This window comes from Urocitellus parryii, chromosome 2 (genome assembly GCF_045843805.1).
Source record: "Urocitellus parryii isolate mUroPar1 chromosome 2, mUroPar1.hap1, whole genome shotgun sequence".
Classification (NCBI taxonomy): domain Eukaryota; kingdom Metazoa; phylum Chordata; class Mammalia; order Rodentia; family Sciuridae; genus Urocitellus; species Urocitellus parryii.
Window position 1 is genome coordinate 109,048,029 of NC_135532.1, and position 23,451 is coordinate 109,071,479.

At 39.7% G+C, this 23,451-nt stretch overlaps 1 protein-coding gene across 1 annotated transcript in view; it reads right to left on the reverse strand.

Annotated features, from left to right (window-relative positions):
* Positions 1–5,052, reverse strand: part of Plod2 (procollagen-lysine,2-oxoglutarate 5-dioxygenase 2) — an 80,752-nt gene extending 75,700 nt beyond the window's left edge. The window contains exon 1 of the mRNA XM_026385011.2: positions 4,754–5,052. Within this exon, the coding sequence (XP_026240796.2) occupies positions 4,754–4,865 (112 nt within the window). The 5' untranslated portion in view covers positions 4,866–5,052. The remainder of the gene's footprint in view (positions 1–4,753) is intronic.
* Between the last annotated feature and the right edge of the window lie 18,399 nt (positions 5,053–23,451).

Sequence of the window (23,451 nt, forward strand, 5' to 3'; positions counted from 1 at the left end):
CAGCCACACAGCAGGCGAGCCCCTGGGGGTGACTATGCCTCAGTAAGACGTTAATTCCACATGTCTTTATAATTTCATATAATTTTCTTTTGATACTTCCCAAGTATTTTTAAAATGTAAAAATCACTGTTAACCCACAGGCCATATAAAAATGGGTAGCTGCTAGGCACTATGATGTATGCCTGTAATTCCAGAGACTCCAGAGGCCCAGGCAAGAGAACTGCAAGTTCAAGGACAGCCTTGGCAACTTAGCAAGACCCTGTCTCAAAATTTAAAAAAAAAAAATTAATAAATAAAATAAAATGGGCTGCTGATGTAGCTCAGAGGTAAAGAAACTCTGAGTTCAGTCCTGAGTTCAATATAAAAAGGGTTTAAAAATAAATAAATAAATAAATAAATAAATACAGATTGCTGGCTTTGACCTCCTCGATTTGGCCCAAGGGCATAGTCTGTCTCTTGGCCCAGGGCCCTTTGATTTCCTACAGGCTGTGCTAACCTATTCCTTTCCCCTGTATCTACATAAACCTACAAATTAGGTTGCTTTCCCTTTTAGCAAAACATTCCTTTTGCTTCTCTCAGTTACTGAAGCCCTAACCCTCCTCTCCAGTCGGTCCTAAAAGTCCAACTGAACAACAGTGAAGACAGGGAGAAGAGACTGCAGGAAGGTCACCAGCCCCTCTTCCACTGCTGTCCAGCTGTGTGATCTTGAGCAAGTGATGTGGCATTCCAAGCCTCCACATCACCAGCTACAAGAAAGGACTATGGCACTGAAGCTCCTGAAAGTAATAGTGCAGGCGCCACTTTCTATCAAGTAAGGCAGGTAGAAGGGAAACCGTAAGCTAGGGAGAAGAACTGTCAATTACAACTCAGAAACAAAAGCCTGCCTGGTCTTTCAGTTACGTTGCTAGGCCATGGCCGTATCTGGGTCCCTCAGGAAAGAAAAGAAGTTACTTAAAGTTGTGGAAAAGAGAGCAACTAGTCATCTCATGGACTGCATGCCATTTGCAGAATTCTCAGGGCGAGGCCTAGGTTCAACACACATGAACCCAGAATCTGTGCGTGGCAAAGAACAGGACAGACATTGTGAAGAGCCTAAAAATGAATCAAACTCAGTCCTTCATGTCAAAGAACTTACAACTTCTTAAACAACACCCAGAATGTAAAGCAGGTTGGATTTGTAGAAACCAACTTTATTAAGAATTTAGAAAGAAAGAGGGCCAAACAAAAGTCAAGGGAAGAATTCTCTAAGATTGAGACTTCAACAATGGATAGGATTTCAAGAACAGACAAAGAAAGTACCCTGGGAGCAGCCTTTCTCTCTTTTCCCTTCCAGCAATTTCTCCAGAGCATTGCTCTTTTCCTCTCCACCCTGTAAATTGCTGGTTTGCATCTGTAGATAGGGACAAAACTTTCCTGTCCTCCTCAAATGTACCAGAGCAAATTAAAGAGCTTATAAATGAACATGGTTGAAAAATACTAGTCTTGACAGAAACATCTGAAAACATTTCCTTCATGTTTGCCCAAAACTTGGTGTCGACCCAATTTAGATCATAAAATAGTCAAGGTGCCGCAGAAAGCACAAACAAATCTTGATCCAGGTCTGGAATCCTGGTTGCAAAGAATTGGCCAGAATACATTCATCCCCTATTACTCTCATGTAGAACACAGAGTAGGGGAAATAAATCAGTGTCTCAACCTGATTTATTGACAGTGATGGAATCAAAGAGTTCTACCTGGGAAAGGTCTCATAAGGAAATATATTTCACACATGATTTCTATAAATGTTCCTATAAATGATTCTAGGAGAAGTTGGGGCGGTGGTGGCACATGCCTGTAATCCCAGCTATTTGGGAGGCTGAGGCAGGAGGATGGCAAGTTTTTAGGCCAGTGTCAGCAATTTAGGAAGGCCCTAAGGCACAGATCCTGTCTCTAAATGAAAAATCAAAAGGGCTGAGGTTGTGTCTCAATAGTAGAGCACCCTTAGGTTCAATTCCCAGTACAAAAAAAAAAATAAAATAAAATAAAAACTTCTAGGTGAAAATGAGTTTTAAAACCGAAATCTTGTTCAGATTCTCTCCGTCTAAAAATAAAGTGACAACCAAAAGGGTACCAACACTGTTCACAGTCGAACTCTCAGTAGGTGTGACACAAAGCAGAGTTCTTAACTCTGATCAACACATGGCACCAAAGCTGAGAAAAACTATATTCCAAAAATGGATAAACGCGATGCAAACACTATGTTCTCTAGTACAGTGGAAAAATGGAAAATGACTATAAATATATGCTCTTGAAAAAAAGAGTTGCTGCCCGGTTTGGTAGTGCTACTTGGGAGGCTGAGGCAGATGGTCACTTTAGCTCAGGAATTTGAGGCCAGCCTGGGCAACATAGGGAGACTGAGTCTCAAAAAAACAAGTTGTTGTTATTACTCCAGTAACACTATAATTCTGCATTGCTTCAGATACACATAGACTAATCTAGTCCAGCAATTCTCAAGCCTGGGCCATTTTGCTCCTCAGGACACATTTGTTCATCTTTTTTTTTTTTGAGACATGTTTTGCTCTCACATTTATAAGTGGATACTATTGGCATCTAGTGGGCATAGAGCAAGGAGCCTTGCAAACATCCTACAATGCAAAGATCAGCCCCCAACATCTGGATCCAAATCTCAACAGGGCCAAGAAATTTTGATTTAGTCCATTTCTTAATGACTAGCTGGAACACACTGACATATACAGGGGGTTAGAGATGAGAAGCCATCTTTCTATATACCCACTATTAATCTAGGACCACTGAGAATCCTAAGGAAAAGCTTGATATTTGTATAGTAATTTCAATTGTAATGCCTAAGGGATAAAATAGACCACAGTCCATGATTCTGACCATGTACTCAAATAGTGTATCTTTTGCATTTAGGAGCTTACTACATAACCTGTAGGAACCTCTAATATAATAGTTGGTAATCAAACCGGCTACTGCTGGCTCCATCTATCATAAATTAACATTTTCCCACAAATTAATTCCTAACTGAACTCCCTGTGCCCAGCTACTAAGTAACCATTCCTCAGATTGTATTTAGTCTTTTGCTGAGAGAAACATATCTGAAATTCCCTTTCTCTGATGTTACAAAACTTTAAAAGTTGAGTGTCCAATTTCATGAAAGTTAAAAGCCAGAATGGGGAAGAAGCCAATTTTGACTTTAAAGGCAACTACAAAAGGAAAGGTTGGTAATGAGGTGGAATAAAATAATACAAGGGCTGAAAGAGACCCTCTAAAAATAATAAAGCCCTCAGTGGTTATTTTATCTCCCTATAAAAGTTTCCTTGGGTGTTTCAACAACAACAAAAATCGTTTCTGGGAAAGTTTTTTTAACTTTTTTAATTTTTATGTTTTGCCTCCATTTCTGTTTGCTAAAAGTACCATTGTCTGTTTTCTAGATGTTACACTAGGTGAATTATTTTTTTAAATTATGACAAAATTTAGTTCAAATTTAGAGAAATCATACATGTTCAAATACCCATTTCTAAACCATCAGCATTCCTTACAGAAAGGAAAGCATTCTGTAACTGACAGAAATCCACCTGAATTCCCAGTTTCTGATGCTAACAAAGCAAGTACTGTTTCATGGGAATGTAGAAAGATAGGCAGATTAGACTACTTGAGTTTTCCCAAACACCTGAAGATTAAAACAAAACCACTGCTCTTTGGATTGCCTGGTCTCTACACCAAATGTCACTTTCTAAACAACCCTGAAGTTAAAATGTCTGTCCTTAGGCGTATAGAAAACTCATGCCAAAAAAATAAAAAAGCACCCAATTAACTTAAGTGGGTAAAAACATGCCAAAATGATCCGCCCCCACCTCCTCCCCCCCAAAAAAAAGGCATATCAGAAGGTCATTTAAATGCAATATCCAGTTTCAGAGAGTTGAGCAAAAAGGTACAAAAGTGAAAAACTCCAAGGATTTCTCCTTTGCAGCAAATGCAGCAGAAGAGTGTTTAGACAAGCATGTGCAGAGTCTCTCTTGGCTAAAAGTAAAATGTTTTGTTTTACATGAACATAACTGCACTATTCGCTGCCGTTTCAGCTTCTGAACACAAGTAACAGCCAGGGCTGAGGATAAGGGTGGCAAAGAGGAGAAGCTATGTCCACAAGTCTCCTCTCCAAATCCCAAAGGAGGAAAGCTGCCTCCTGGACGTGCTGGGTGGCCCGGGAAGCCTTTCAGAAAACAACCAAGGTTTTTGAGCATTGATTTTGGCAAAAGGTAGGTGTTACCAGCAGCTTCCTAGGGCACTGGAAGGAATGTGTCACCATCAATCAGAAACTACACTGAGTCCCGTGTTTAGGTCACAAAGGGAGTATTGCCTGGTCCAGATAAAGCATGCCAAGCAGCAGAGAGGAGAGCAGCAGCAGGAAAGGTGTTGGTGTCCAGGGATTCCTAAGACCAAAAGGAAACCCCAACTTAATTCCGAAGCAAAATCTGGGCGCACTCAGTTTACGGAGAAACTCCCAGAGAAGACGAGGGTAAGTGTTCCCTCACTTGCACGGGTTTCAGCGCCTCCCGGGTGCAGTTCTGGGGATGACTTCAGCTGTCCTGGGGCGGAGGGTCAGTCTAGCCCACTCACCTTGGCGGTCCTGAGGAGGAGAGATAGGCCCTCCCCTACTCACCTGGCAACCTTATGAAAAGGGCGGGAGGATGAATGGACCGTCCATCCCACCCAGCCTCTCGGGGCAGCGGCGGACTGCGGGGATGCTCACCTGCCCGGACACTAGAGGGCTTCTCCGAGTTGGCACCAAGACAAGGATTCCAGGGGTGGAGGACGAGCGCTAGCAGCAGCAGCAGCTGGGACTTCACGGTGCACCTCCCCATCTTCCGCCCCTGAAGAGCCCGCGCCGGCTCCCGCACCCCCTCTGCCCAGCAGCGGCGCACTTCTCGCGAGAACGCAGCGACCCTCTGGTCAGCCCGAGGCTGGCGATTGCGGACCCCAGCGATCCCACAAGTTGAGCCGCCGGTGGCTGCAGCCCCAGCACGGAGAAAGCAGACAGGGCCGGGCCAGGCGGAGGCGCGCAGCCGCGGGCGCCCGGACCTTATAGACTCCCCGAGGGGGAGGTGACAGGGCGGGCCGCGCCCTAGCTATTGGCCGCCCGCTGACCCGCCGCCGCTGCGGTCGCCTGTGCTGGCCCCCCGGGCTCCACGTCTGGGATTGCTTGCTCAAGTCGGACCCTATTTAAAGCGCTGTCTGCGGCTACGTGTAGAGGCTCACGCAGCGCTGCTGGCTGGAACAGAGGACCTTGTACTTTGGTTTGCGAGTGGGCTGGGAGAGGGGGAGGAGTCCCCTGGAGCCGGGCTGGCGGGCAGCGCCCCCCTCTCCCATGCTCTCGGCTGCCTGCGCGCCAGAACCTTCCACCGCAGCCCCAGAGGCTGAGGGTTTGCTCTTCTCGGACCTGGAGGCTCCCCCGCAGTCGGGGTGACACCAGATCCGCTGCGATCTTGGCTGAACCGGGTCTTGCCAAGCCCTAAACCACGGAAAGGGTCCCCCGACCCTTTAATTCAGAGGGCCTGCTTCACCACCCTGTAAGGGGAAGACAGGGTTTTTATTTTACTCTGTTAAACAGAAACTTTATTGTCCAGTGAACATCGTGCACCGCTAGGGCCATGAGAGCTGTAGACTCTTTCCAGCAACGAGGCTTGTAAATCCCGTGGAATCAGAGCCCAGCGTGTGTAAGCTCCCGGCTGTTTCCTACAAGATCTCCCTCCGGTCCACATGGAAAAATACTCCCAAAGACCTCGTCCAGCTCAGGCTCCGGGCTCCTGGGCGCTCCCACATTGCTTCCAGTTTTGACAAATGTCTAACTGTGTTCCTTCTTTTCTCTCCTCTATCACATTTTAGCTAGCCCAGGGTTTAAACTATTGAGGTGAGCAGGGGCCAATGTACAGATGACAGCAAAAGTTTGATAACTTTGCTTCATACGTTCCCTGCCACGGGAGAAAAGAGAATCAGAGTCATTACAGACTAGAATCTTCCACCTAAATCTTTCCGAAACTTGGAAAACTAGACTGAAACCAAAACCCATTCTAACTCAGAGCTTTTGAGATTAAAACAAAAAAAAAATTACTTTAAAAGATATATTCCATTATGATCACATTTTGTCTGAAATCAACATAATATTATGATAAGATAAACATCAAATGACAGATTTAAAATCAAGTAGAGGTGTGGAGTTGTAGCTCAGCAGTTGAGCACAGGCTAGGCAAACAGGAGGCCCAGTGTTCAATCCCATGTGCGGGATGGGGGGGGGGGGGCTGGAGAGGAAGGGAAGGTTAGGAAGAGGGGAAGAAAAAAGAAAAATATCAGAAAGTAAAACCTGTTAAGATACCTTGCCTAGGAGTGACATTTTAGAAGAAGAATCATTTCCTGTGCCCAGAACTGAGCCAGTTATTACTGTGTTTTGAAGTTCTGATTTTAGATTTTTAAAGGACAAGGAACACTGGAGAAAGTTCAGAGAAGAGTAGAAATAATTATAAGAAATGGAAATTATTACCTGTAACAGAAATGTAATAAGGTTTATTTAGTCTGAAGAAGAAAATGTGGAGAACGGATTCCTTAATAATATCCTTCACCGGGTAGCAAGGGCAGCTGAGAAAACTATCCTCAGAATCCCAATATCTTACTAGGAATGGCTGGAGATTTGGCCAAATCTCCATAATTCTACATCTGTCTCTGCTGAAATCCTTGAACTTCACTTTTGATTCCTGAGTTCTCCAGTATCTTGGAGAACATGCATGGCTAGAATCTGGAATTCTGCCCTCCCACACCTCCTCTTTCCCCATGCACAGGTGCACATGTTCTAACTGTAATGTGTGCCTGTCATTGCAGGTTACTATGACCTTCCTTTTTCTCTGTTAAGAATCACAAGCTCAAGCCTCCAAGGCTTGTGTAAAGCAAGTTCTTCTTTGGGATTTTTGAAATAGCCAGATGCTTCAATGATCCTCTGAAAGTGCCCAAATTCTGAAACCAAATTCTTCCTGCCTTCTTATAAAATTGCCTATCCAGCTGTCTGGAACATTTCTACTTGGATCTTCCATTGGCAGAACCACACTGTGTATTTAACTCACCAAACAAGAGCCGGTTCCCGGATTCTTCATCTCTGTTAATGATACTACTCTATCACTCATCTGACTTCCAACATTTTTTTTTTGTCTTTTTCTGCCCCCCACCCCCAGACATCTGTCAACTCATGCAGCTGGACTCTAAATCCTGTCATTTTTCCCCTTCACATTTTATCTCTATTTCTCCCTTTCCATTACAACTGTCACCTCACTAACTGATGCACTCTCAAATGTATCACAGGGGTACCTCTTAGGTTCTTCTGTAACTGGCAGCCCACCCTGTAGACTATCCCTTTCCCCAACACAGTACCACTGCATGAAACAGCTAGATCAATTACATGGATCATACTCAGTTATCCTTTTGATTACTTCACCTCCAAACTCAAAGGTTTCATTAAGTATTTAGAAACAATTCGAATTCCTACAACTCAAATTCTTTCACTATGAAACTAAAATCATCTTTTTCTAGATTCTAGACCCAACCAATCTGGTTTACTTTATTATCTCTCTAATTGTTCACTGTCATTATTCTCAAGAATCTGGGTAGGAATCAATGTCTTTATTTGACTTCCTCCAGAGGCCAATCCAGAGCCAAGATTCAAGGAACAGCAGTTTGTGGGATTTTAAAGGAAATCCTGTTATCAAGGTAGAGTGGCACAGGAGAGGGAAGACAGCCAGGACTGGAGGCATGTGTAAATCTAATGCAGTGGGCACCTAGAGCTTAGTCCTAAAGAATTGATATACAGATTGTCCCTCAAAAGTAGCTTGCCCAGGGAGCAAGAGAACTAGAATAAATATATCCCCCCCCCTAAGACCAATTGGTCATTGATTTAAGGGCTCAGGTGCACTCGTTAATTCCCAGGCATTCCCAGCCTTCTCTGCTCAAAGGTGTAGCAGCCCTTCTGTGATGTTCTCATCTTAACCATGAGAAGCCAGATTGGCTTGCTGGAAGTGAAGAGGGGGGTAGAGAAACGAGAGTAGCACCAGCAGCAGCTACTGAGTCCCCAGGCCTTTTTATAAGAAAGACCCAAGGGCCTCTTCTCCTCCCTTCCTCAGACCAGCATCTCCCAAGCTCAGGCGTCACCTCCTACACCACACCTTATTAGAGGATCTTGCCTGACGATAGAGAGGTTAGTGTTCTCCATTATGCTTTCTAAATCCTTTAGCAAGTCTCTCTCCTCTGTGACAGTTTATTAGATACTTCCTTAAATATCAGAGAAACGGAGAAAAAAAAAACTCTCTTTATGGAGCATTTACTCGCCAGTGAAGAAAGAGATGATAAAGCTATATGGTAATGAGTTATACCCAGAAAGTGAATCAGGCAATGTAAACAGAAAGGACCAAGAAAGATAGGGTAGGCTGAAACCCTAAGGGCCCTGGGAGGCCCCACTGAGAAGATGGTACTCAAGCAAGGACACAGTGAGAAAAGAGGTGGCTGCATTCTGTGGGGGAGCTATGATCCAAGCAGAAGAAACAGGGATAGGCAAGGACCCTGAAGTCAGAATATATCTGGAGTGTTGTAAAAAGGCAAGAGGTCAAGGAGGGTCCAGGGACTGTGAGTAAGAAGAGCAAGGCATGAAGCCCAAGAGGTCAAAGCAGGACAGAGGCAGATAGGCACAAAGACAGTCCTTCACTAACTTTGTCCTTTTCTTTGAATGAACTGAAAACTGTTTGGATAATTGTGAACAGAGTAGGAGCCAACTCTGAAGGAGGGTCTGAAAGGGACCAGATCGCATCTGCCAGGTTAGAGGAGGGATGGAAAAATGATACCCAAAGCCTGGAGACCAATCTTAAAGCTAGTGCCATGGCCCAGCCAAGAGATGGTGACATTAACCAGGTTATAGCCATTTCTAGGGAAGTTTGAATGTACAGCCAACAAAATTTGGTGGTTCAAAAGTGGGTGTATGAGGGAAAAAAAGAATATTTATTCAATGAACATCTGTCAGAGAATGAGCAATTATCCTTAGAGAACACATGTAATAACTATGGGGGTGGACAGGGAGGGAAAAGCTAAATGAAATAGATGAGATGGAAAAACAACTAGACAGGCCAGAATGGACACTCAGAGATAGCAAACCAATTTGGGGAGAGAGAAAAAAAAAGTCATGAAAGGAGTTTGACAAAGTCAGAAGCCTGGGAGAAGCTCATTGATCTCTAGCATTAAGAACACAAGTTGAACATCCAAACTTTGGGTAGGAACAGATCTAGAGATGAGGCAGGGTGCATCCTGTGAAGCACAGCTTTCACTCAGTGACTCTGCAGTCTAAATCCTGTGTGCGTCAGGGTGCGGCCTTTCTAATTTTAGGGCGATCAAGTTGCCACAAAGCTGAAGCTGCCCTTTATATATGAGAGGTTTGTAGCATCCTCCGTGGGCCCCAGCAATTTCCTTTTCAAATTCCTCAAGCTGTAATTTCAAGGGAATAATTTACCAGGTGACTATTTCTAGATTGGACATCCTTTCAAACAAATCCAGTATGAACATGTTAACGCAAGAACAGCCAAATAGATTTCTTCATCAAGGAATTCAGTTACTTCTCACAGGAGCATAGGTTTTCCCCTAAGATATTTTACTGCTGTGATTCCCGATTTGTCTTTGGGAAAAAATAAGCACCCTTTAAACACACACACACACACACACACACACACACACACACACACACACATCCTGGTTTCTCATTCAACACTTCTAGACTAAATATCACTTTTTTAACCTTGATTATATGTTTTAGCCATCTTAGCATGCTCATCTGGAATTTTTCCTACATAGACATGAGTTGTGAAATCCTCGTACCTAGGAAAATGATGTCAGATGTAAAACGAAACTCAGCCAAGTTCAAATAAAATGTGCAGGCCAGGATCACACTGACGGCCAGTTAGTGCACAAGGACTCTAAAGATGATCCTAGCAGACGTTTTGCGATGAGTTGAGAGGATTGGGACAGAACCGTCTGGGATGTGACTCATCCTCCAGGATCAAGGGCAGACGTTTGTGGTGTCTGCATTCAGGCTTTCAAACATGTTTCACTGAAGTTCCACGCTGCCACATATTTGTTGACGTAGATAACACCAGAATGGCACTCGTTGCGATGAACCACAGCATTCTGTCCACATTTCCTGGTTCAATAATAGTTTCTAATGATTTCTTCTTGGCTCTTTGCTTTAGCAATTTGTCATTGTCCTGTTTGAGTACTGCCTGGAGGGGTGTTCACCCTGAAACTAATGAAGCTCCAGTGTCAGTTAGAGCCTTCTGACTATTAGGAATGGTTAAGAGTGTACAATACCCTGGGTTGAGAAGGAAGCCAAGTTGTAATCAGGAAGAATCATTAAGAATCATTTCTCAAACCACCAATAGAGATCTTATTTAAAAAAGGGGGGGGGGACCTGAGTTCCAGGGATCCAGTCAATTATTACATTTTCTTTTCTTGTGATAAATAACACACTTCCCCACTATGTTTTGTAATATATATATAATCTCTGAAATAGTATACAAATAAAACCCTGTTTAAACTTTGGTTGTCCAACTTCTAGAATCTAGAACCAATCCTCTCCATTAGTATTGAGAATATAAGGAGTCTCTGATCAATAATTCTGGACACAGCCTAGAACTGGACCTTTATTTCTAATAAAGGGAGTGCTACTTAATTCCCCTGTGACTCAGCACTTTCTTACACATCTTAGCTGAAGTATCTAAGTCACTGTCTTGGATCCCTGTCTGATAGCTTAATTTATCTCAGTCTGAGACCTTTCCTTACATCTCTGAATTTCCAGAGAATGGAATCCTGTATTTCTCTGAACCTTTGAACCCTCTCAGTGCCTCCTATTTTTACCATATCCTACCACCTGCTATTGGGTGTCTCTGGGGCTAATGGGCTACTGGTTCAGGTCATCCTTATTCTGGCAAAGCTGGTTATGGCCAACCTGAATTTAAGGAATATTGGTTACTAGTATTTGAATTTAACCAGAACACTTTTGAGTTTTAAATAATAGTATATAATGCCACTTGGTGATTTCTCCAAAGGCACAGCCTAGCTGGGAAAATACAGAAATCCATTACGTTAAAAAAAAAACATAAATAACTATAATATTTTTTTAGAAAACAAGGGAGGATAAAATAATAACTTGTAAAGCTTTGGTCTTATGGAAGTGGACATTTTTTTGAATATATGCCATTAAAGTGCTAACCCTCTTTTCATCCATCATTCCTAAAATCTGGGATGTGCATTCTGTGGCATACACTGAAGGAAATACTTTTGCAATAGAGTCGAAAGGGAGGGGAATTTACTTTAAAGGGTATGCCAAAAGAGAAAATCGGGGCATTGGCCAACCCGCTGTGCCTTGCCAAGTCTGCGTGAACCACCTCAGAAGTCTGTGTGGCCTCCCTGGAGTATTCCAGGGTTCTAGAGGCTTGCTTTGCCTCAGGTGTAATTTTCTACATTGCAGGCACAGATCACAATGCACAGAGCTGCTTACTTAACCTTTTTGAAGTTGGCCCTAATGATCACTCTTTTGCTTACTGCATGTGAACTGAGCTGTGGACTCCCTGTGGGCATTGTATTTCCTAAATTATCTGACATTATCACCCCACCATGCTCGAGTCAGAGGGTAGTCATTTGGTGACTGCCCTCTAATTCATCTTTTCCTTAATCACAGTGTTTTTCTTAATCACTGTTGTGGTGTTACTTTTTTAACCGGTGTGGGCTCTCTTATCTTTTTCCAGACATTAATATAATTCTTTAAAAAAATCACAATTTAGAGATAATTAACATCAATTTTATCCCAAAATTTAAAAAAAAACTGTTTAGGTGCGAAGTTTAATTACTACAAACAAACAAACAAACAAAAAGATTAGGTATAGACTATAAAAGGCAAAATAATTATTTAAAGTATAAGTATTTAAAAACTACTTTTTAAATTTTTAAATCTGCAAATAAAATATATTATGAAATCAATGACTTTAATGCCTCCTTTGAATTCTTAAGTTTGAAAAATTAAAAATGACATATATTATACTAAATGATTGAAATATTGAAAAAAAATCATTATTGCCCCATTCAAAACAAATCAGTTATAATTAGTCTTCATACAGTGAGATTGCCCAAAATCAATCAACAGTTACCATGTGGCACTATGTCGGAGACATTCTCCTGATCCCAAGACGAGTTAGACTCCTCCTTGAAAACCTACATGCACAAGCAAATCACTCTTCTAGATGATGAATTAAATCAAATTGAGTTTTCTAAATCTATAGTATATCTAAATAAAATTTATTAAAGAAAAAAAGTAAATGCTGTAAATTTCGCCTACTAGAAGAATTCGAAGATAATTAAAATAATAATTCAAATTATTATTTCAAGATAATGTTTTTTGTCACTTATTGCTTATAATGATAACACTTGTTTGATATTGCTATATAATTAAATAATAAAAGTTGTGGAACTTCTGTTCTTTTGTGTCTTTTTTTTTGTCTATGTTAATTCTGAGTATCCATCTCTTCAAAAACATATAAAACAGACCACTTCAGTTACCTAAAAGAAAAAAAAAAAGTACCAAAAATGTTATTATTTATTGCAAGAATAAAGTATTGAAAGGTCATTTATTAGGGGTTTTGGGGGAAGAGTATTGGTCTTTACTGTTGACCAATAGTGTGTGTCACCTAACTTTCATATGCCTCAATTTCTCTCTTACCAAGTTGATTTGCTTCCTAAAGGATCTCTGAAGATACTTCAGCAATTTGCAATATGCCATTGTGTTCATCTCAAGTCTGACTCAGGCCAACTTGGGTTCCAATCCCTCTACTCCCACTTAGTATCTGTCCCCCTGGTCTGGTTTCTCAGCCTCCTGATTTGACTGAAATTAAATAAAACGTGTTGTTGTGCATAACTACGTGTCCAGGGGTAGGAAAGTCCTCACACATAGTATGTTAGGTCTCTCTCTATCTCTATTTTTCTTTGCTGCCACTGGCTCTTCCCTGTAATGATTTTTAGACTGATACAAAAACGTTTGTAGCAGTTCTGACATGATGTTGACAGAAAGTTATCCACAAAAATAAAAGAAACAGGAATAAACCTGTCTTTACCCAGAAGGTACCCAAAAGACTTGCCCTTGCATTATTGGCCAGAATTAGATTTCGTGGTTTTTCTTAACCCAGTCATGCCAGGGGGAAATGATTACCATTCATATTTTGCTCTTTGGGATCTATTCTTGACCTGTGAATGGGGGTCAGCTTTCTCTGAATCACATGGAACAGAGTCTGTTTTGGAAACTTGAAAAAATCCCTTCAGTCCATTCTCATGCTTTAAATATCAATTTTGGAAGGATAGTAGAATGAAATAGACATTATTATTACTGTGTGTATATAAGTGACTGCATGACCAATGGGATTCTGCAACCTGTACACTCAGAAAAATGAGAAATTATACCCCATCTGAATCAAATGTATTATATGTCAAGGTCATTGCACTATAATGTGTAACTAATTAAAACAAAAAATTTAAAAAATAAATAAAAAAAATAAATATCAATTTTGGGTTGAATGTTATTTTCATCTGGAACTTTGGATCACTTGTTTCATTGTCACAATGACTTCTGATTAAGTACATATTTTCTTTCTCTCTCTCCTTCCCCCATCAAAATCTTCTATGTTCTAAAATTCACAGAGACATTATGATACACCTTGAATTAAGTAAATACTATTGTGCATTCCTAGGTGTCCAGGGATGGAAAAGTCCCCACGAATCATGAGTTAGGTCTCTATATCTATTTTCCTCTGATGCTATTGGTTCTTGGCTCTTCTCTGCTGATTCCTTGGTTTTACCAAAATGCTTGCAGCATTTCTAGAATTTTTTTAAAGTTGTTTCACTCTTTTTTGTCTACTCTCCCTAATGCCTTGATTCACTAATTTCCTTTTCTTTTATTCTCCTGTTTTCCATTTCTTTGCCTTTTTGTTTATCTTTCTTAGAAATTATTTTTTGTTTTCTATTTTTTTTTTTTTTGCATAGGGTTTGGGATTAAACTTGCTAAGCAAGTGAGCTAACACTGAGCTACAACCCCAAATCTTTTAGAAAAGTCTATAAATTTATCTTCCACTCCAAATGTATGGTGACATAATTTATATCTTAGGGGCTCTATCTTACTTCTGAATATTTATCTTCAAAAGCACCCCATTTATGTATTCCAAATACACCTTCTTTTCCTTTCTTAAAGGTAGTGTTTGTGTGTGAAGGAATATCTATTATTTCATGAGTACTCCTTCATTTGCTTTGGCCACTGTATTTATGTGGAGCTCTACCCCGTGGATATCCTTGACATTTTGTTCATACATGAATGAGGTGCTCAGAAGATCACAGAGAGAGAGCTTAGAGTGCACTGGTGGTTTTGGTCAACTAGTGATGGAAGTTGGGAGGACCTGAACATTTTGCTTGGGAAAAGTTCCAAATGTCAGTGTCCTTCTTTCCTCTGAAAGCCGTTCATCTCCTGAGTATTAGAGAGGTATAGCTTTCTCTGGCTGGAGTAGCTGGCTCCTAAGGAGGGTGAGGTTGAAGAACATCATGAGCCTTACTACTCAGTGTGTAGAGATTTGTTTAAGGGTCACATTTTCTGTTTGTTGCCCTCTATTGCACTGGTGTGATGTGAGGTCCTTAGTCCCATACTCTACCCCATCTTCTATACAGAATAAATATCTGGGGTTTGGATTCAAAGCAGGGAGAGATTGCTGTCCAAGCCAGGTGGGACAAGGGACACACCTTCCTATGCAGATTATAAAGCTATCCTTTTCCTTATAGCCCTATTACTTAATCTCACATTCCAAAGAATTTGATAGGGCCAAATCTTGAGCCCTTTGCTTAATAAGGGTTGCTTTGTTTAGCTTTGTAAAAACTGTGTATAAATTTGAGTGATCAACATTTTATATATACATTTTTAAAAAACTATATCATTGAAATGAACTTAGTCACTAAGGAATGAGCTTGGAGGCATTAACATTCCAAAAGAAAAAGGGAAGCAGTTAATAATTTTATTTATTTAAGGGACCTCCCTTTCCCTCCCCCCCATCGCTGAATTTGCAAAAGACCCCTCCATGTCTGCCCTGCCTGGCATTTTTTGTGTCCCCTTGCTTGGCACTTGCAGTTTCAGAGTGTACTTAGCTCCTCATGTAAGGTTGTATTTTTGTTTGAGGGAATGACATGCCTGATTGATGTTTGTATCCCTCAAGGCACTGGCACTGTGCCTTGACAATCACAGATCTGCATTAACTACCCAATGAATGAATGAGAGCATTTACCTTTTCCTCCCTTTTCTGTTACATATAAAGACCTCATTCACTGGTTCCCTTTCCTAAACCAGGTTTCGGCAATTGACACATACCTATTTTACGTACTATACAGTGATTAATAAAATGCAATATTGACACTCCTTGTGTAATTTTGAACCCAAATGCAAAATTATTATATTATAATTGCATTTTCTGTTTTTAATTGCTACTCTCTTTCACTTTGTTATTTTCGAATCTCTACTTCTTCATTTATTTTGGGCTTTAATGGTGGGAAGCTGGCATTAGGACAATAATAAAATCTTGATTGTCATTAAGCAGTATTATTCAGGGAAGAGTGACTATTTAGATTTTCATTCCAGTGAGAGCATTGAGCTGAGCTGTAATTTGAGCTGAGCTGTAATTTTTTTTTTTTCCAGAAGTCTCTCATTATTTTAAGCGAAAAATGTCACTTGGTGTTTTTATGTTGAGACTTATAAATCTTATACTCCCCCGAACTGGCATTTTCAAAATTATTATTTAAGAATAAATTTGATGTGTTATCAAATTTGAAACAATATATAAGAAGAACCAAAATGGTTTTTATTGAAATAATTCTTTCATTGGTAATAGAAGTCAATAGGAAACAGGAGGACTTGACTTTTACAAAATCGCCTTACAGCAAATATGAAGCCAGCTTTTGAAATTGCAACTGTTTTATAAAATTGTTTGTTTTCTAATTTTAATAAAATGCATATCAGTATTTGGTAAAGTCAACTAATTTTTTATAAAGAGCATTCATAACATGATTCTTGATGAATTCCTCAGAAGACATTCATTTTCTTATAAATTGCTTATTACACAATGAAATATTTGCTATTTCTCCAAGATGCTGAGTTGTGAGGGTTTTTGTTTTGGGTTTTTGTTTGTTTAGTTTTTTTTTTTTTTTTTAATAATAGGTGGTGTGCCTGAAGGTTCAAAGGCACCTAAAACTTTTTTTAAACATCTGCTTGTTTTTCATTGTGTAAATAAGTAAATTTTGTGTGCCTCTAGCAATCACTATACAATTGACTTAGAAAAAATAAAAAATGAGTACACTATGTTGGATGAAATTTGGAGAATAAGAAGTATTTGAAGAAATAAACTTTAAGTCAATCAACTCTTTTGTATTTTTCAAATAATGCATTTTAAATATCCGTCCATTTTCATTTGACCTCACATTTTTTATATTCATCTAAAGTATGTGCTGATAAGTAACACTCCATTGGGAGTTGAAATCAGAACGGGGCTTCTGCTGGGGTATGGAGGGAAAGGAGGGGGCTTACCTGGAAAGGATAAGAGGAAGTTTTCCCTGGGAATGGAAGTGTTCTCAATCTTCATTGGTGTGGTGTTCATGTAAGTGTATATATTTGATAACTTGAAAGATCTGTTCATTTTAATGCATTAATGTAATTAAACCAAAATAAAATTTCAACTTAGTTTGTGAGGAGGAAGTGATCCAAGGAGAAATGTTTTTAAAAGATCTTTATATATAGCCTGTATTTATCTGTTAGCAAGGACAGATTTGTGGTTCTGACTAAATTACCCTGGACTATTCATGCTGCCCTTTAAAGAAATGCAATGCATTCTGGGTTTTTTAAGTCAATAGATGCAGGTCTCAGGAACTGGATGAAAATATCCTTTATTAAAGCATTTTGATGCTTTATCGAATGCCAAATACATTAATTACTTCTCTGTAAAGCTTTGTGCACTGTGTGTATCCTGAATCCTGGGAACAGAAGGTGTGTTTTCAGTCCTGCTTGGAATGTCCAATCTATCAGAGAGGACAAAGGTGGAAAAAGGATTCCAAGTGTGTCTAACGTGATGAAACAAGAAACAGAGAAGCCACAGAGGGCCTGGGCGTGGGCAGGTGTAGAGGGTGACTTAAGGGAAGGCTTTGAGTAAAGATGTTTAAACAAAGGTCTGAAGTGTAAGTAAGATTTACTGGATGAAGGGGGAATTAGGGAGAGGGTGTTCCTGGGATTTGGAGGTCATAAAGCAGGACAGCAAACACGTACATCAGCCTCTTGGTAAGCAAGGGGCTGTGGGAGAGGAGATGGCACTAAAGGGGCAGGGTGGACAAGGTAGGCAGAAGAGATCTGCCTTTACATAAATGTCAATTGGAAGTCACCAAAGAGTTTGAAATACGGCAGGGACATGATCAGATTGACTGTTGAAAATAACCTCCCAACATCCCTGTAGAGAATAAATTGAAGAGATGCTTCCTTTGGATACAAAGATAGTACAGAGGCATTTATTTTACTTCTTTCCAAAAAAGGGAATAGAAAAATGAGAAATTATATCTATAAATAAATAACCCAATAAACATGTATTAAACTTAAAAAGGGGGAGGGATAGTATTAAAATAGGATTCTCTTTGTTTTTCTCATGGTAGAAAATGCTTTTAAGGAATAATCTCTTTTCAGTAAACTATGCAGCAACCCAACACATGTTCCCTTATTTTAAGGAATAATTATATAACTGTCCTGAGAATGTTTATCATAATTGGAGAGTATCAAAATGTGTCTGTAAATAAAATGTTACATGTGGTATATAAAAATCTATTAAAAATAATATAGAATGTATACAAGTTAGGAAAGAAAAATAAAAACCAAGTACCGTTTGTTTTCAATGAAGTTTCACATTCAGTATTGATGGACTGAGTCCTTAACTTTTGAAGGAGAGTGCATCCTTTATTTATTATTGCAAAAACGACTTTAATGAAAAGGATTTTAAAAAATTTATTTTATAGTTGTAGATAGACAGCATGCCTTTGTTTATTTGTTTATTTTTATGTGGTGCTGAGGATCAAACCCAGGACCTCACACTGAGCTACAGCCCCAGTCCCGTAAAAAGGACTTTATAGCATAGTTTTTTTTTCCATTTATATTTAAAATGATCTGCACACACAATACCAAGTCAGTTTATAGACAATAAAGCAACATAGCACATATTATAAAAAACCCTTTAAGACTTCTTAGAAGCAGAAGACTTTGTGGATGCCAAATAAAAATAAATAAATTTTAAGCACATCAAAAGTAGAAAGGGAAAAATTCTAAGTTAAAAAATAGCTTTGTTAAAAGCATTTTTAATAAGACTCAAATTTAAGTTATATAGAGTAAAATTTCAAAACATGGTTTAAATAATTTAATCATTTTGAAAATTTTCATAAAAGATGTAATATGAAAACTGTAGGTTTTAAAATCCCAACAGTTTGATATTAAAGGGCTATTATAGTCCATGGGGCTAGTATTGATATGTAAGTTTGCATTATTCATCTCTAGTCAGAGAGAATTGCCAAAATCTGCCCAGTTATGAAGGACAGGGCAGGATAAGAAATTCTACATGTACAGTTCTCCTTGTAAAGACATCCCCCGATTTTGAAATTCCATTACCTAAAACAGCCTGAGTAGCAAGTTGTCCAGACAGTGCATGATTTGTGATGGCATTTGTGTATTTGGAAAACTTCACAGTATATTTAAATTATTTTAAACCTAAATTTTATTTACCATTAAGTCAAAAAATTTTACCAAACAGTATAACCACAATATTGGCTCAAATTCAGTAGAGTTTTAATAATACTTTAATAATTCTACAATCAACAGAAACCAATTTTTCTTCAGTTTAAACTTAATCCAGTGTTATTCTAGGAGAAATCTTAAGCATTGATGTGAGAAAAAGGTCCCCACAAACTTGGCCCTTTGTTTAATGTTAGCATTAATTTTCTTTTTGCAGAGATTTGAGAAAAACACATGCTAAAAAAAAATTGAAAAATCACAGAGCAGCAAGTGCTCCGAAGTACGTCAGAGTCACCATGGAGACCATCTGAGTCAATGTTACAACCTGGCTGTCCAGTGTTGCCAAGGCTTTCACGTGTCCACCCATAAAAGAAATCTTATGTGACCTTTTAGCTGATCACTTGAGGCAAGTTCTGTTTGGGCTGCCTGACCTTGTGAAGAGGCTGTTGTGGAAGGTGAGGCCCAGGCTTCATGTTGCCCTGAATCACCACAAGGCTCTTTTAGCACAGTTTGACATCACTGATGCTACCACTAGTCACTTATGCATTTTAGCAATAAAAAACAGCTGATTGTGAAAGCTAACATGATTTCATAATGATGTATCGAGTCTCCTTTCAGCGTTGGGAAGTCCTGCTTCTGCAGGGAGTTCTCATCAGAACCATCCCCTCTTACCCCTGGGCCCTTGACCCACTACAGACCCAAAGCTGCACCAAAATATTTCACCTGCCTCAGATTCTGAACAGCTCCCAGCCAACTTCCTCCAAGGATGCACGTTAGTCAAACTGAACCGTGAATTAAGTTGGTAGAGCATTATACGACATTTTCATGGAATTTCTTGGGAGGGATACGACATCTTTGGATGAGGCAGAAAAGAGTAGAATCTAACACATAATTTTAGTTTTATCAATGCAATTCTTTTTTTTTTTTTGAGTTTTGGATTCTAATTTCAAAGAGATTTTTTTGATTATCTGTGGGTTTTCAATCTTGCAAAAGGTATGACATTCGCTCTATACGTCTAAGTATGTGCTGATTCAGAAATAGTCACATTGCTTTTAATCTGTAGTGAACATGAAAAAGAATGTGTTAGTGGATTTTCTAGGGTAAAAAATATTTAATTTATGTTCAGTGTAAGATTCATCTAAGATGTCCAACCCCAAGTTATTGTTGTTATTATTATTACTAAATGTGTTATTAGGAATAGAACCCAGGGTGCTCTGCCATGGATCTACATCCTCAGCCCTTTTTGTTTTATATTTTGATACAAAGTCTTGCTTAATTTCCCAGGCTGGCCTGGATCTTGTAATCCTCCTACCTCAGCTTCCAGAATGGCTGGGATTATAAGTGGGTGCTACCATGTGGCCTGTGAAGGGAAGGTTAACACTTACCAGGAGGAATCTCTGTCTCTAGAACCTCCTGGCACATCTCTGTAACAGTGTTAGGATGTTAGTCCTGCACCCTATCTGAGCCTCTCATGTGAGAATCTATGAACTTAAAAAAGTGGTATGGTATTTTGTACCACCAAGTTCTTCCTGGAGCTGCTGAAGTACTTGGGGAAAACCTGGGGAAATGGGTAACCCATTTTATTCCTGGGTCATAAAGGAGCAGCCAACTTCAGCCTTTTACAAGAAGGCTGGCTCAAGGACTGGGGTTGTGGTGCAGTGGCAAAGCACATGCCTCACACAGGTGAGGCACTGGGTTCCATCTTCGGCACCACATAAAAAATAAATAAAAAAACAAAATAATGATATTGTGTCTATTTATAACTAAAAAATATTTTAAAGAAGGAGGAAGAGGAGGAGGAGGAGGAGGAGGAGGAGGAGGAGGAGGAGGAGGAGGAGGAGGAGGAAAGGCTGACTTAAGTTCTGTTTTGGTTACTACTGCTGTGTAATAAAATATCCCAGATTTGGTGGTACAATTTACCACACCACTTTTTTCAGTTCATAGATTCTCACATGAGGAGCTCAGACAGGGTGCAGGACTAACAGCCTAACACTGTTTCTCCATTTCTGGGGCATCAGATGGGAAGAGTCCAAGGCTGAGGGACACCCACAGAGTGGGCTCTTGGCTCTGATCGTTGAGCTGAGCACTCATGCACAATCCCTCCACTGGCCTTGATCCTGTGCCCTGCATAGAGCCTCAGGAACTCAGATTTGCACAACAGCTTAAGGATGCCAGCACGAGCCTTCCCGAAAAGAAGCTGAAAGGCCACTGCCTTTCATTGTAGCTTCATAAGCCCTGTGTCGTCACTCCAGCCACACTCACCTGGTTTGAAACAGAGAGTCACAAGACTGCCATATTCAAGGGGAGGGGACATGGACCCCACCACTTGATAGCAGTAATGTCACAGTTTTGTGTTCCTGTTCCAGACTAGGAAACAAGTCTTCAGAGCTTAAGGTAAAGAGCAGTCTAATCCTATCAACTGGGCCTCAGGAATGGAGAATGAGCAGGAGAACCAATAGAAGGCTTGGGGAGTCAGAAGTGAAGTGGGATACTTTGGGACATGGCTGGATAAGCTTCAGAAGGATCCAGGGGACCTTGGAGGCAAACATGGGAATGTATGAAGAGACTGAATGAGAAGAATTGGCAGGGGGAAAAAAAAAAGGAAAATACGAAAATATGGTAGAAATTAAGAAAATAAAATCACTTATAACCCAGCCATCTCAGAGTTACCCGAGTTTCCATTGTGATGCATTTCTTACTAAAAGAATCACGTAAACTGGAGCTGCACATATGTGACAGAAAAGGCTGATGATTTATGTGTAGTGTGTGTGAGAGACAGCGTGCACATGTAACAACATTGGAATCTTGCGATATAATCAGCTGTATATCCCATCTTTAGCTCAAGAATTAGCTGGCTTCTCCTGGGCATCCCACTCAAAAGAGATTTATATTTCAGTTTTATTCACTTTTGCCAAGTTGGCTAAGTTAGTCTTGACTGAATCCCTTTGTGCCTAAGTTTCTCTGTCTGGTGCCAGCAAACTGCCAGAGTTTTCATCATTTTTTTTTAAAGTATTTACCAATTGGAAAATGACATTTTAGCTCAGAAAAGTACAAAGTCACCAGCCACTCCTGTCCATAAACCTAAGATTCAAAGGCTCAAAAAGCCCATCTTAGTTCACCTGTACTCGGTGACATGTGTTCAACATAAATGAATTTTATTTCTTTTCATTTTGAAACATGAAATTTGCTGTTCAATTATTCTTTTAATTCTTCAAAAAAAAATGTAACAGCGTTTTTTAGTTTAGGACTTGTTCAAATGGTCACATACTCAAACTTAGATGAGCTCAAAGAGAACATTCTCCTTGAACTCTAAAAAAGGAAATGATTCTGTTTCATAAAAAGAACTTTAGACTAGCTAACCTAGACATATGGAAATATAGTAGCCATCCACATTTTTTTTTCCATTTCATTTACTTTACCACTCAGACTTTGGTGATCTTCCCGTAAGTTTGTGACTCAACTTCACTTCCAGCTGACTTAATGCTTTCATTTAACCAAGGGAAAGGAACAGGATTACTTAACAAATCCATGATCCCCAGTTAGCATGCCAGGAGCCTCAGAAGAGGCTAATCTTGTGGCTTGGCACTTTTCATCTTTTCTTTTCCCTTAAAAAAAAAAAATCAGTTCTTAAGAGTTGGCCTGCTAACCAGACATTTCTTTTACCCCTTGATGGTATTTCTGGGTCAGTTTGCTTTGATAGCTCATGAAACACTACCCAAGAGACTGGTTATGTTGCTTGTGTGAGGCAAAACAAGCTTGGTATCTGGGCTTCCTTTGTTTCTTTTACCTAGTTAAATGGTTCAAATTTGTAAAACCCAATCTCATCCATATGTATCATTTTATTCAAATTCTTGTAATAATACTGTTATCCAAGCAATTCAGACATTCTGGTTTTAATTTTACAGATGCCATAGTGGAAGAGCACAGAGCTCTTCATGTCCAGCCCAAGTCACTTAGCAAGAGTGGCTGCTGGGTTGGAGCCAAGGTCGAAAGCCCACACAGTCTAATGCACGAGTTCTAATGCCTTACAATGGCAAAAAAGAACACTTATCAGATATGTGCTTCCTAACCCCAATTGAATGTTAGACACTTATGATTTAAATATTTGTTATTCTCTTATCATGTATTTGTTGTCTCTAATGGCAATTTGTGAGGCTAATGGAAATGTTCAGAAAATGGAGCTGAAATGGAGTTGATGGCAATAAAATCCTTCTTTCCCTTCAGTAAACCATTTATAGGAGTAGACAATATGGTTTATATTTGAAATTGATCCTAAAATCAGCAGTCCAGGAGGTAAGTTTACCCAAATTCCTAGTTTAACAGTGATACCTGGCTCACATTTCCACAAGAATAATTAGCAGGATGATATGCGGATAAAAGGTCCTAATAATTGCACATACACAGTTACACACACACACACACACACACACACACACACACACACACACCCTTTGGCCAGCCCATTTATGCATTGTCTTAATATAGAACCTTATTTGTGTGATTCAGAATAAAGGATTTGCAAAATTGAAGTAGGTTTAATTGAT